The sequence below is a fragment of the Diachasmimorpha longicaudata genome, chromosome 18, assembly GCF_034640455.1.
Source record: "Diachasmimorpha longicaudata isolate KC_UGA_2023 chromosome 18, iyDiaLong2, whole genome shotgun sequence".
NCBI classification, from domain to species: domain Eukaryota; kingdom Metazoa; phylum Arthropoda; class Insecta; order Hymenoptera; family Braconidae; genus Diachasmimorpha; species Diachasmimorpha longicaudata.
The window spans coordinates 1,838,123-1,851,019 of NC_087242.1; the positions used below are offsets into that span (position 1 = coordinate 1,838,123).

The 12,897-nt window shown below is 35.9% G+C and overlaps 2 protein-coding genes across 2 annotated transcripts in view; one reads left to right on the forward strand and one right to left on the reverse strand.

Moving 5' to 3' along the window:
* LOC135171036 (spermine oxidase-like) overlaps window positions 1–6,880 on the reverse strand; it is a 59,424-nt gene extending 52,544 nt beyond the window's left edge. The window contains exon 1 of the mRNA XM_064137319.1: window positions 6,757–6,880. The gene's annotated coding sequence lies outside the window, so the exon portion shown is untranslated. The remainder of the gene's footprint in view (window positions 1–6,756) is intronic.
* Window positions 1,231–6,953, forward strand: LOC135171034 (neprilysin-11-like). The gene is made up of 17 exons (XM_064137317.1): window positions 1,231–1,379; window positions 1,441–1,520; window positions 1,595–1,840; window positions 1,907–2,118; window positions 2,232–2,447; window positions 3,278–3,409; window positions 3,467–3,611; window positions 3,670–3,787; window positions 3,858–3,948; window positions 4,008–4,181; window positions 4,316–4,416; window positions 4,508–4,566; window positions 5,028–5,079; window positions 5,148–5,215; window positions 6,011–6,150; window positions 6,521–6,688; window positions 6,774–6,953. The coding sequence occupies exons 1-17, from the start codon at window positions 1,339–1,341 to the stop codon at window positions 6,951–6,953; spliced, it is 2,223 nt and encodes a 740-aa protein (XP_063993387.1). The 5' UTR covers window positions 1,231–1,338.
* Window positions 6,954–12,897: the final 5,944 nt, after the last annotated feature.

A 12,897-nucleotide genomic window follows, 5' to 3' on the forward strand; every position in this document is an offset into this window, starting at 1 on the left:
CGGTCAAGGTCCTACAAGAAAAAGTATTCAACCGATTGCTTTAAAATTTACATATGTTCTTCTACTCATTTATAGTTATCGTCCCTACCACAATTGTTTATTTTCGACAATATCTTCATATTTTTTTTAAACGATTTGTAACGAAAAAGAAGGAGATTTTCGTGATTTTTTTTTTGAAGTTCGATATTTTTTTTTGTTTTTAATGAAATTGATTATATTTGGTAGGGACGATAGCCACAGATCTACTGAATAATAATCCATTCGATTTTTTTATCTCAGACAACATGAACAGCCGCTATCACCTTGACCAGTGAACTACCTTTTTTTGTTGGGGACTACTTTGACTTAAAAAAAATATATGTTAAAAATGTAAAAAACGCAAAAAAAAATTTTTTTCGTATATTTCAAAATACAAATAAAAATATATTGAAAAATCAACATGATTGAAGGTTGTTGTCGCATAAAAAAAAATTCCGAAAAAGTGGTAAAATATAGGCGTTCACATGAGAATAACCCCTTAATTAATTTCACGCACAGTCCTAACCCTCCTCGTGGACTGTAATTTCAACGAAGAGGTACACATCCGTGAGCCTGACTTCCAGTCTCTGCTGGAGATTATCACGATCCTATCAAAAACCTCAGTAAAAATTGATTTTGAACAGATTAAACTGACTGGAGAAGAATTCTCAGTGATTCTAGAGGTTGAACGTGGCATAAGAAATCTGGTGGAGATTGAAGCCTTCTCGCATGCCCTCGAACTATCGAAAATTGTATACCTCCCTTGTTCCAGTATCATACGACATTAGGAAGTACGAGGTCAACTTCGAGGAGGCGGTTTCATTCTTCATAGAACATTCAGAGAAGGTTGAATCGGTACGAGATTCTGGAACTTGCCCTAAGAACATTGAAGCCAATCTCTATCAATCAGCAAACAATTGACATTGTCGAGATGGCGATGTGGACGAAATGAACGATAGATTTGAAATTCTAAGTTCTCAAAAAATAACGTTTTGTAATTCAACATGTACTGAATAAAATGTGCATAATACACAAAGAGGACGAAATTATTAATAATTTTGAATTTCCCTGTTTTAATATCGAGTTTCCTAAGATGATAGACTAACACGGACAAAATAGAACCAACTGAAAATATTAGGTCGTTTGATAGTTGATGTCATTTTCTTTGTTAGATATTTTGACTTGGAAACTATGATAATACCCAGGTGACCTCAGGCCATGATTGCCATCGGAAATTCCAGAAATCGTTAGTTATAGTGGGACCGTCGTACCATTAACGTATATATCTCCCTGACGTTGTTGGAATTCATCCATACAACAATGATTTATTTCGCATCGAAGAATTTTCGTTATTTCAACACGTAAGTAGTACGGAATCCATGGGTGAAAAAGATTTAATAATTAAAAATTCTTTTCTCTTAGAATTTTCGCCTTTTCGTTGATTTCATCTTCACAATTATTACCTGTTGAACAAAATAATAGAACTCGCAGTGCTACACACGGTAAATCCCGTTTATCAAGAATTTATTACCTGATAAAGTCGACAATAAAGGAATTTGTGATAAAATAATTGTAGGAAACGACGTGGCACGTAGCCCCTATAAGCCAGTAAATCCATGCACTGATTTTTACGAATATACGTGTGGTCGTTGGAGAGATCATAATATTCCCCCCAAAACATTTGAGGATTGGTCAAATTGGCACATAGTTTTACGTGATGTACAACAGAAGATCAAAAACCTGTTGGAGGATACAGATTCTGAAACAGACAATGAGGCAATTCGAAAAGCACGGAAGGTTTATCGAGCTTGCATGAACGAAGGTAGAGAATAGGCATAACAATTTGGCCAAGTGTAAACAGAAGCCGACATATGATAAAATGTTTCAGCTAAAATTGAAGAACTTGGTGTTGAACCCATAAAATCGATAATCAATGATAACGGAGGATGGCCGTTGATAATGAAGCCAGGAGAATGGAGTTCGAAAAATCTTACTTGGCAACAAATACACTGGAAATTGGAGAAAATTTGGGGAACAGGAGGGTTATATTCCATAGAGATAGATACAGACCCCAGGAATTCTTCGGTCCGCAGGATTGTGGTAAGTAATAGACAATTGTTTAAATTTTAGAGAAACATAACATTAACAACTTAACAACCAAGTTTTTTCATCAATGTGACTCATAGGACAACTCATTCATACTAATCATTTAGATTTCAGAACCTGAATTTTTTCTAAAAAGAAAAGAATTAATTGCTCCTGGCAAATACGCCCTATCACTGACCTACAACTTATACAAAGTTAAGGTAGCCGATGTCTTCAAACGTTCAGAATCATCATTGTTTCAAGAAGATGGATTATTGTCTGAAGGATATGATAGCACAGAGCGATACGTGGAACTAAATAAGTTTGAGAGTGAACTGGCGCAGGTACTTTCCAATGTTCAATATATGATTCAATTATCACATATAATACCACAAGTGGTTCAAAATTATCGAATATTTCCCGATAGATTCGTTGCAAACAAATGAAGGAGTCAAGTTTTTCAGGCTAAAAAATCACGAGTGCGAAGCACGAGTGATTTTTCCTGAAAAACTTGACGACTTCATTTGGATGCAGGGAACCTAGAGGGAAATATTCTATAATTTTGAAGCTCGAGTGGTATTCAGGGGATTATTTTTCCTATCCAAATTTCGGCCAAGAGAATTGTGCCATGACATGAAAAGAGGTTTATTTGGTTAAGTGTCGTTTGTTTACCAAAATATTCAAAAAATTATCGCATGTAATACCACAAGAGCTCCGAAATTATCGGATATTTCCCGATAGGTTCGTTGCAAACAAATGAACGTGTCAAGTTTTCCAGTTTAAAAATCACGAGCGCGAAGCGCGAGTGATTTTTCTGGAAAACTTGACGAGCTTATTTGTTTGCAGGGAACCTTGAGGGAAATATCAGATAATTTCGAAGTTCGAGTGGTATTCGGGGGATTATTTTTTGCATCCAAATCTTGGCCGATAGAATTGCACCATGAGACATAATTTTCAACGAATTGCCATTTAATCTGTCAGATACAATTGAGGGTTACTTCAACATTTGTTTTTTTTTATATATATCAACATGCAAAATTTCCAGTGAAATTTCCAAGAATATCCGCTGAAATACCGTGTTGACTATACAAAATAACGTCGAATGGTGCAATCCTATTGGCCAAGATTTGGATGGGAAAAATAATCAGAAATATTAAACTTCCTTTTTTTCTAGATTACAAATTATATGCATGATGAGCATAAGGAGCAAGGTGTAAAAGATATTGATAAGTGGCACAGCTGGATGACACTCGACGAGCTGCAGCAACTCTATGATAGTGCAAACATGACCAGTGGAACTGCTAAAGTAAAACAATTTTCGATATTAGACTGTTACATAAAAATTTAACTAATCTCGTCCTAGATCAATTGGCTCGAGACACTTAGAAATTTAATGACACTAGTTCCGGAAATCACTGTGAATGGATCAGAACAAGTCATTGTAACGGCGAAGGATTTTTTTCCGAAGCTCGCCGCATTGCTCAATAGAACTTCACCAGAAACTATCGGTAATTTGCCAACTGAATAATGTTTTTGCGAATTTTCTTTATCAATCTAATGTTCCAGTGAACTACATGATGTGGCGTACAATTGTCGATGCATCGCTGTTCGCTAATAATGAGCTGCGAAATTTATTAATAATTTTAAGTAAGAAACGCGTTGGGGAATATCCGATTGGACTTAGGTTAGTGACATTATGAAATTCTAATTGAACTCATCCACTGCAATTGATTGATTCTCAATTTATATTTCAGGACATCCGATTGTAGGAGGTCCTCACAAATGGAAGGTGCAATTTCGTACGATTTCGTGAAAAAACACTTTTCCCCAGATTCCAAACAAGCGGTAATTTTAATTGAACGATATCACATGTAGCCAGTTGGTACACTCGTTATACCTTCTAGATAGAGGAGTTGGTGGACAATATTCAACAAGCAATGAACGCATACATTCGACAATCATCTTGGCTAGACGATGAGACTAAGAAAGTGGCCACTGAGAAAATTGATTCCATCACTAAATTCATCGGATATCCTGATGATTACAATGCTACTAAAGTAGATGAATATTACTCAGAGGTAAAGTAGTAGCTCAATACGAGTGAAGGAGTCATTAAATTATAGTTTGCCCACATGTGATGAAAATTAAAAGTTAAGAAAAGATGTTCGAAACCTATGAAATAAAACTTGTGGTTTTCATCACTTTATCGTAGTATGCACCAACAGACAGCTATTTCGAGAATGAAATCAGACGACGAGTTTTCATGAGGAAAAAAAATATGAGAACTTTGCGAAAACCAACGGACAAAAACAAGTAGGATTACAATAACTTGAAACGCCAATTTCAAAACTCCACGTGCTTTACAATTTTCTAATTTTCAATGCCCATCTGCGTATTGTTACAGCTGGCCAGTCGAACCGACTGAGGTCAATGCATTTTATCAACCAGTAATGAACGCGATGTGTGAGTATCGACAACCCATTCCAAATTCATTCATATCAGTAACGAAGTGGTAAAGGAACGCAAATTTCTTTCACAACCCTTAGTCCTTGATTTGTGAATAACCCTGTTGGGCGAGGATTTTCTAATTCTATAAAAGTGGTAGCTACTTTTACAGACTGATCACAGACTGATTGATAAATACTCATTTCCACAACTGTCACCCTTATCAATGAGATGAAACTAGGGAACTAATCAACAGTGGAAAGAATACCGAACCTTCTTATCACTTTTTTACTCATGTGTTTAATCATTCATTGATGACAAGAATGAGATTCCTCAATAGCATGAATGGGGAATATTTTAATACAATGTTATTGACATTGCATGATATGATCGAGTTTTGGTGAAATATATATAGTGTTACGATCGCTCGATCATTGACCCTATTGGCTCCTTTCACACTACCTGAAAATATATTCCAGTGGTACCAGCTGGAGCTCTCCGGCCCCCTATCTTCGACGCGAGTAGGCCTAGGTAATGTATATCCCCGAAAAAAATGTGTTATTAACGTTTCTTTGTTGCAAACAATGGAAATTTTTCAGTGTCATTAATTACGGAATGATCGGTACAGTGATAGGCCATGAAATTTCCCACGCCCTGGATAGCACTGGTAATAAATGATTTTTAAGGGGTTATTCTCATGTGAGCACTTCAAAAAATCGATTTTTTTTTTTTATATTTTGACAGTAAAACCTATTGAAAACATGCTGTGAAAAATTCAGACCGAAATTCATAGTATTTGATAAGTTACAGCTCATAGTCGGCGACGTGTCGTAAACGATTGTCTACCAGGCTTTAAACTTTAAACGCGTTTTTCTCGAATCATCATTTTCTGAAACGGTCAAGGTCCTACAAGAAAAAGTATTCAACCGATTGTTTTAAAATTTACATATGTTCTTCTACTCATTTATAGTTATCGTCCCTACCACAATTGTTTATTTTCGACAATATCTTCATATTTTTTTTAAACGATTTGTAACGAAAAAGAACGAGATTTTCGTGATTTTTTTTTTGAAGTTCGATATTTTTTTTTGTTTTTAATTAAATCGATTATATTTGGTAGGGACGATAGCCACAGATCTACTGAATAATAATCCATTCGACTTTTTTATCTCAGACAACATGAACAGCCGCTATCACCTTGACCAGTGAACTACCTTTTTTTGTTGGGGACTACTTTGACTTAGAAAAAATATATATTAAAAATGTAAAAAACGAAAAAAAAAATTTTTTTCGTATATTTCAAAATACAAATAAAAATATATTGAAAAATCAACATGATTGAAGGTTGTTGTCGCATAAAAAAAAAATTCCGAAAAAGTGGTAAAATATAGGCGTTCACATGAGAATAACCCCTTAAGGGACCTGTATTCGAATAAGTGAATGAGAAGAAATATTGTTTCAGGTCGACGATTTGATAAGGATGGTAATGCGGTGACTTGGTGGTCTCAACCAGCTATTGACAAATATGAAGAACACGCCCAGTGTTTCATTCATCAGTTCAATAATTATACCCTATACGAGGACGAATTCCGATCGATTCCTGTAAGTTTTTAGAACCATTTGATGGGAGCAATTTGATTGTTGACGCGGAGACTGCCGTGAAATTTGAAAGTTTCTGCGCGGAGAGAAAAATACGGCTGAAAGAATATGACTAATCACGTAATAATGTGTAGGAGAATTATTTCAGCCATTGATTTCCGTATTTATGGGCAACTTTTCCTACTAGTGTAGTATTCTTTCAAAATTTCAATATGGCCCCACTGTTTTATTCTGCTTTAGAAAGTATTTTTTATGCAACTCCTCACGTACTTCTTGCAGTATTTTTTTTCCGCAAAATTCAATTTCACATATTGTGAATACTAGACTCATTGAATGTTATTCCCACCGAATTTATCACGAACCATTGTCTTAGGTGAATGGAACTGTGACATTGGATGAAAATATAGCAGACTCTACAGGGCTTCAAGTAACTTGGGATGCATACAAGATATATCGCGAAAAGCATGGCACAAATGCTGTAAAAATTCCCGGATTGGAGCGTTTCACTGATGATCAAATATTCTTCTTAGGATTTGGATATGTAAAGGACTTAGAATTGATTTCCATTTGTGAACTTATTCCGTCCCAGGTATTCGTAATAGGACTTACCGGTCTTTCACTTTCAGCTTTGGTGTACGTATGAGAGTAACATGTTCCTCCGAGACTTCCTCCCTGACCGCGATCACACTTCGGCAAAAGTTCGAGTGAACGGTGCGGTGTCCAACTTCAAAGCCTTTGCCGCGGCGTTCAATTGCCCAGAAAATTCGCCTGTTAATCCCTTGAACAAATGTAATATGTGGCAATGAGAAATGTATACTTAACATGCTTGAAACTTTCCTGAACAATATACACTTGCATGCATAACTCTGCGTACAGCGCTAAAAAATTCGAAAAACTAACTTTAAACGCAAATTTCTCAGGAAATTTGACACGTATCTAACCAAGCTTGATTTCAATTCATTATTTATTGATTTCAGTAAGTAAATAAAAATATAAATTTTATTTTATTCAGATAATTATAGTTTAAATTCATTTTATTTGAAAACAATATGAAAAAAAGCAACTGCAAAAGTCTGCGTACATAAAGGTATTTTTAAAGAAATTAATGTCCTACGACTCTCTAATATCTAGTGGGATATCCTTTTCTCTTTAGTACTTCAATAAGACGCCTGGGCATTGAATCCACAAGTTTCGCTGTATCTTCTGGCGCAATTTTTCTCCATTCCTGCATTATAATATCGTTAAGCATTTTTTTTTTGATGTTATGGCGTGTTTTCGGATTCTACGCTCAAGCAAGTCCCACAAATGTTCAATGGGATTTAGGTCCGGAGATTGAGGAGGCGTTCGCAACTGGTTTTTTACATTGTACAAAAGCCAGAGCTTGACATTTTGCGCGATATGTTTGGGGTCGTTATCTTGTTGGAACCGAAAATCTTGTTCCATCCCCAGTTGCCGAACACTTTGCAGAAGATTATCTTTCAAAATTTGTATATATAGTCTCTGGTCCATTATGGAGTCAATAAATGTAAGTTTTCCAACACCGTTGGCTATTTCCTTATAGCATGTTTTACACTTGGTACCATATTCTCTTTTTCATACGCCTTTCCCGTCTTTCTCCATACCAGTTTCTTACCTTTTATCCCAAAGATGCAAAACTTGCTCTCATCCGTAAAAATAATACTATTCCAAAATTCTGGGGGTTTTGAAACGTATTCATTTGCAAAATCCATGCGCTTCTGCCTATTTATCTCCGAAATATATGGCTTCTTACGGGCTACTCGGCTATCATATCCAGCTTTTTTTAAAATTCTACGGATTGTATCGTCAGAAACAACTTTCGAATACCTTTGCTCCACCTCTAATTTCAGTTGATGAGCAGTCATCCTTGGATTTTGCTGAACTAGTTGTACGACACGCTTGTTTTCGCGGTTTGTTAAAAGAGTTGGACGACCAGCACGTGGTTTTGATAAGATGGATCCAGTTGAAATGTAATTAGTTACCACCTTATGTACCGATGAATGAGTTCGGCCTACTATTTTTCCAATTTCCCTTAACGTTTTGCCCTCAACATGTAGTTTTACGATAATTCTTCTTTCATCAGTGCCAATTTCCTTGCCTTTTTTTTCCATGGCTGTTTTAAAATGATCTTACTTCTGCAATCACTTGAAACACAATAAAATAGTTATTCTAAAGTCGCACAAGTGACTGAGAAAAAAGCTAAACTAACGGTAGTCGCAAATTGCTATTCTTGTGCTGCTGTACGCAGAGTTTTGCGTGCATGAATTTTCATGATGTCGACGAATAATTCCCGTTAAAATGGAGATGTATGTATTATGGTTTTAAAAAGGTATGTTTATGCAATATATATATATTTTTTATATAAAACAAATTCAAAAGTTTCTGAATACATATCCTATTTCGTGAGAAATTCGCGTTTAAAGTTAAGTTTTCGAATTTTTTAGCGCTGTACGCAGAGTTATGCGGGCAAGTGTATTCTAATACAAGTAATATGATGAACTATTCTCGTCGAATCACGTGTGATTTTCCATTATTTTCGAATTTCTGATCATATTATTTGGAAACGCAGTAGTATTCGGTAATGGTTCGCTGTAGATTATTTGTTTTACTTTAATTTTTCAATAAATTACGAGAATATACAGTGATTTACTTGAAGGGATTGTTTGTGAGAAGCAACGTACATTCATTGGGATCTTCACGGGTATCACGTTCCTCGACGTCTCCCCATCATCATGCCGATGTGTACAACGGATTTGAGGACAAATCACTTTCTTTCAAGTATTTAGATATACCTCCAACATTGGTTGATCTCTCAGGCTAGTCTTCCGGGTAGAAAACATTGGAAAGTAATTAGCAACTACCAGGAACCATGAAATGAATTGTACCAATTGAGCTGAATTGTATCAATGTCTTCAGAATAGTAGTACCTTAGTCTTAAAATGCCGGCTTTTGCTTCAATACTATCACGGTAAACCCGTTTTAAGCCCAACTACCGGCATCAAAAAAAACAAACAAACATACTGGGGGGGGCTCCGTTTGTACTTTCTCAACTGTACAAATGATCAACTGTACAGAAAATTTTCAAACGGTGAGAGCACCACTGTGCAGGGATTCAACTGTTGAGACAAAAAGCTAAGCTGTACATATGGCGCTGGGTCCACAACGAAACCATCCTAATAAACTTCAAAATTAAAGCATCCACATATACCCATTTTTTATTTTAATATTTAATCATGAATTTTGGTGAATGATATGATATTAAATTTTGGTGAATGATATGATTATCATTCACCAAAGATCACTATAATATTATCCACGAGTATCGGTCAGTATTCAAGCAAATGTACGGATCTTTTTTAATATTCCATTTTGACGGTATGAAAATATCAATTGTACATTGTATCATCAAAATAATGAAATATACAGGGTGTCCCAGAATTGAACGTCGAGACTTTAAACTTAAGTTGGGGGTGAAATTCTGGATCGAAAAGTCCTGAGCGACTTTTTGGTCAGAGCACCCTCTTCAACTTATTCAGGACTGAAGTTGGACGAATCAGGGGCGTGGGATAACCGGTCGCACGACGGTGAGGAAAACGTTCGCGTGTGGTGGTGTCGGTACTACTCCCCTGCGGCGGCAGAAAGAGATGACTGGCGGCGGTGGGTAAGAGGAAGGGAAGGGAAATTAAAAAAATGAACTATTAGATTTTAATAAATTGGAAGCCAGGTTAATTAACAAAAATGCACGATATAAGTAAGAGCAGTTTTTATTTCTTGAGGAATATATGTTCACACTTCGAGAGCAGTCGACGAACTAACAAACGAATTGGAAAATCTCAAAAACCAAAGCATCGTCATCATAGTTTCTTTCTTCCAATGAACAATGATTTCTTTCTTTTATTCTATAAACATAAACTGGAGGTTTCGGCGCAAGACCACGCAGACGGTCTCTCCAGGAAACAATGACCTCACAGTACTGGTGTAAACTTATATATGCCTCTAATATAATCATATTGTTTTTGCTCTTTTCAATATGAACACCAAAAAAAAAAAATCATCAGCGATTGATCATTTTTTTTCTCCTTCGCTGAAAGAAAAAATGAAAATCTCATACAGGGCCAATGGGGCTTTAAAAAATTAAATCGCCGGGATTTTTTTTCCAGCGCTGTAATTTTCAACGCTGTTTTTTCTCCTTTTCGATTAGATTAAGAGATGTAATGGGCCTCAATCGATGGGGAATTTATTCCTCCATCGAATGCCCTTGGTTTCATACCTTGGCATTAATTAGGGGAGGAGTAAATAATTTTTATGTAACGGGCGGGTGTTCATTTTTTTCATTTCCCTCCCCTTCCTCTTACCCACCGCCGCCAGTCATCTCTTTCTGCCGCCGCAGGGGAGTAGTACGATATGGTGGGGACACCACCACACTCGAACGTTTTCCTCACCGTCGTGCGAGCGGTTATCCCACGCCCCTGATTCGTCCAACTTCAACCCTGAATAAGTTGAAGAGGGTGCGTCTGACCAAAAAGTCGCTCAGGACTTTTCGATCCAGAATTTCACCCCCAACTTAAGTTTAAAGTCTGGACGTTCAATTCTGGGACACCCTGTATATTAATGTGGAAAATCAAGTTACGAGAATCAGCTGAGTATGCCTTAAAAGAACACGTCATATAATATTGGCTTTGAAAAGAGTTGCTATGACTCCGTCAATATTAATAGTTATTTTTTATCATTGAGTATATTTCCACAATTAGTACAATGTGCTTTTCTTATCATTTTAAATGACTGACCTCTCTCATAAAGTTAAATGAGCGTCACAAGTGATAAGGTTGAATACGGCACTACGGTAATATTTAGGAAACTAATGATAGAACAAAAACGTCCCTAAAACTAAAAAATCGATTAAAATTTGTGTCAACCTTCTTGATCAATCGTGGGAAGCTCCACGAAATAAGTCAACAGAGACATTTGTCGAAGATCTCTTATTTTTTTTAATATTTTCATAAATTTGGTTTTTCACCCATTATCAGTCCTTTTTATTTAAGAGGGCTCCACCATTTAAAATTACGCAAAGAAGTGTATTCTTGGCAATATCTCGGTCGAAAAACGAGGATATCTCATAAGTCTGATATACCCCACGAGGAATTCATAAAGGGATGGACATTCCAATGCAACAATATCTAAAAAATACATAAATTTATTATAGAAAAAACAATGATGGCATTAAAAAGGAATTGATACTTACGTCAGCCTGTCCTTCCTATGTGTCCACCCGAAATTAAATTTTGATGTTGGAGGAGTTCAGTCACTGTATTGTACCCTAGCAGCGTTGGAGCGAACTCACTACCATTTTATCCTGGGCCCATCTATGAGGGCTGAAGATGACTGGCATCGTGCAATCTTTTGTGACAAAGATCGGAACCACTAGGTTTCGAACCCTCGTCATGAAGAACGATTTGAATTACTAAAAGTTGAATTTTAACCAACTCGGCGACGACAATCAGCGTGTGATGCTAGTGTGTTAGCAAATTGTTGTAGCACGTGAGCCGCTACAACGTCCACATTCTACGACATAAATTTTTCATTGGTCTTAAGTTTAATTCACATGTGGCTAAAAAATACTTAATCGGATAAAGTAATGTAATATAGTATTTACTACTGGTAAATTCATCTTACTTGCATTTCACCCTCGGTCAGAACGCAGAAACATACGCGTTTGTCCCCCCTGCCATACTCTTTTTTACTGCTCCTCATCATTATTACTCTCTTCGACAGCTGATTATTATGAAAACAAATTTTGAACTCACTGAAACATAAATAAATTAGTTGACGTGGTGAATCTTGATGTGGAACATAGTTTTCTAATTTACTGCACCCCAACTGATTTTATTTCGTAATTATAAATTAAGTATTTGTTTAAGTTAATTACATTGTGACTCAATTCGTTGCGATACTATTATTATCAATTACTATACGAAACAATTTACATAATCAAATTTTTTAAGTATAGATTGAAGGGAATGGAATAAAACGGCCACATCTGATTTTTACAAATTTTAATTGCAGCTTTAATTATTCATAAAATTGAATCCTCTTTTGACATGTGTACTATACTTCTTGCTCTTTAAAATCAGCATAGACTGATCTCGATTAATTAATTTGTGTTCAATTTCTAATTGAAATAACACGAGGCAAAAATTGAATGTTATATTTTTCCCTCTATGTGTATACTCAATAATAACGAACATTTTTATTGACGAGAATTGTGATAAGTATGGGCTATGATATTTATGTTTAGTTTATGAGCCTAAACAGATTGCAACCAAGAACACCTGATATGCCGATGTCCCTTGAGGTCGAGGGTATTGTGCCTCTTTGTTACTTAAGTCAGGGTCTTTACGGAATTGGTGACAAGAGGATATGCCTTCCTAGGGATTAACGGGTTATTCTCATGTGAGCACTTCAAAAAATCGATTTTTTTTTTTTATATTTTGACAGTAAAACCTATTGAAAACATGCTGTGAAAAATTCAGACTGAAATTCATAGTATTTGATAAGTTACAGCTCATAGTCGCCGACGTGTCGTAAGCGATTGTCTACCAGGCTTTCAACTTTAAACGCGTTTTTCTCGAATCATCATTTTCTGAAACGGTCAAGGTCCTACAAGAAAAAGTATTCAACCGATTGCTTTAAAATTTACATATGTTCTTCTACTCATTTATAGTTATCGTCCCT

What these genes read in the sequence shown, in the direction of transcription:
- LOC135171034 (XM_064137317.1), top strand. Translation starts at nt 1,339, where the DNA reads ATGATTTATTTCGCATCGAAGAATTTTCGTTATTTCAACAC. An exon ending in GAATATCCGATTGGACTTAG is followed by an intron (nt 3,788 to 3,857) that starts GTTAGTGACATT and finishes TTTATATTTCAG; the next exon opens with GACATCCGATTGTAGGAGGT. An exon ending in TCTTCTTAGGATTTGGATAT is followed by an intron (nt 6,689 to 6,773) that starts GTAAAGGACTTA and finishes TTTCACTTTCAG; the next exon opens with CTTTGGTGTACGTATGAGAG.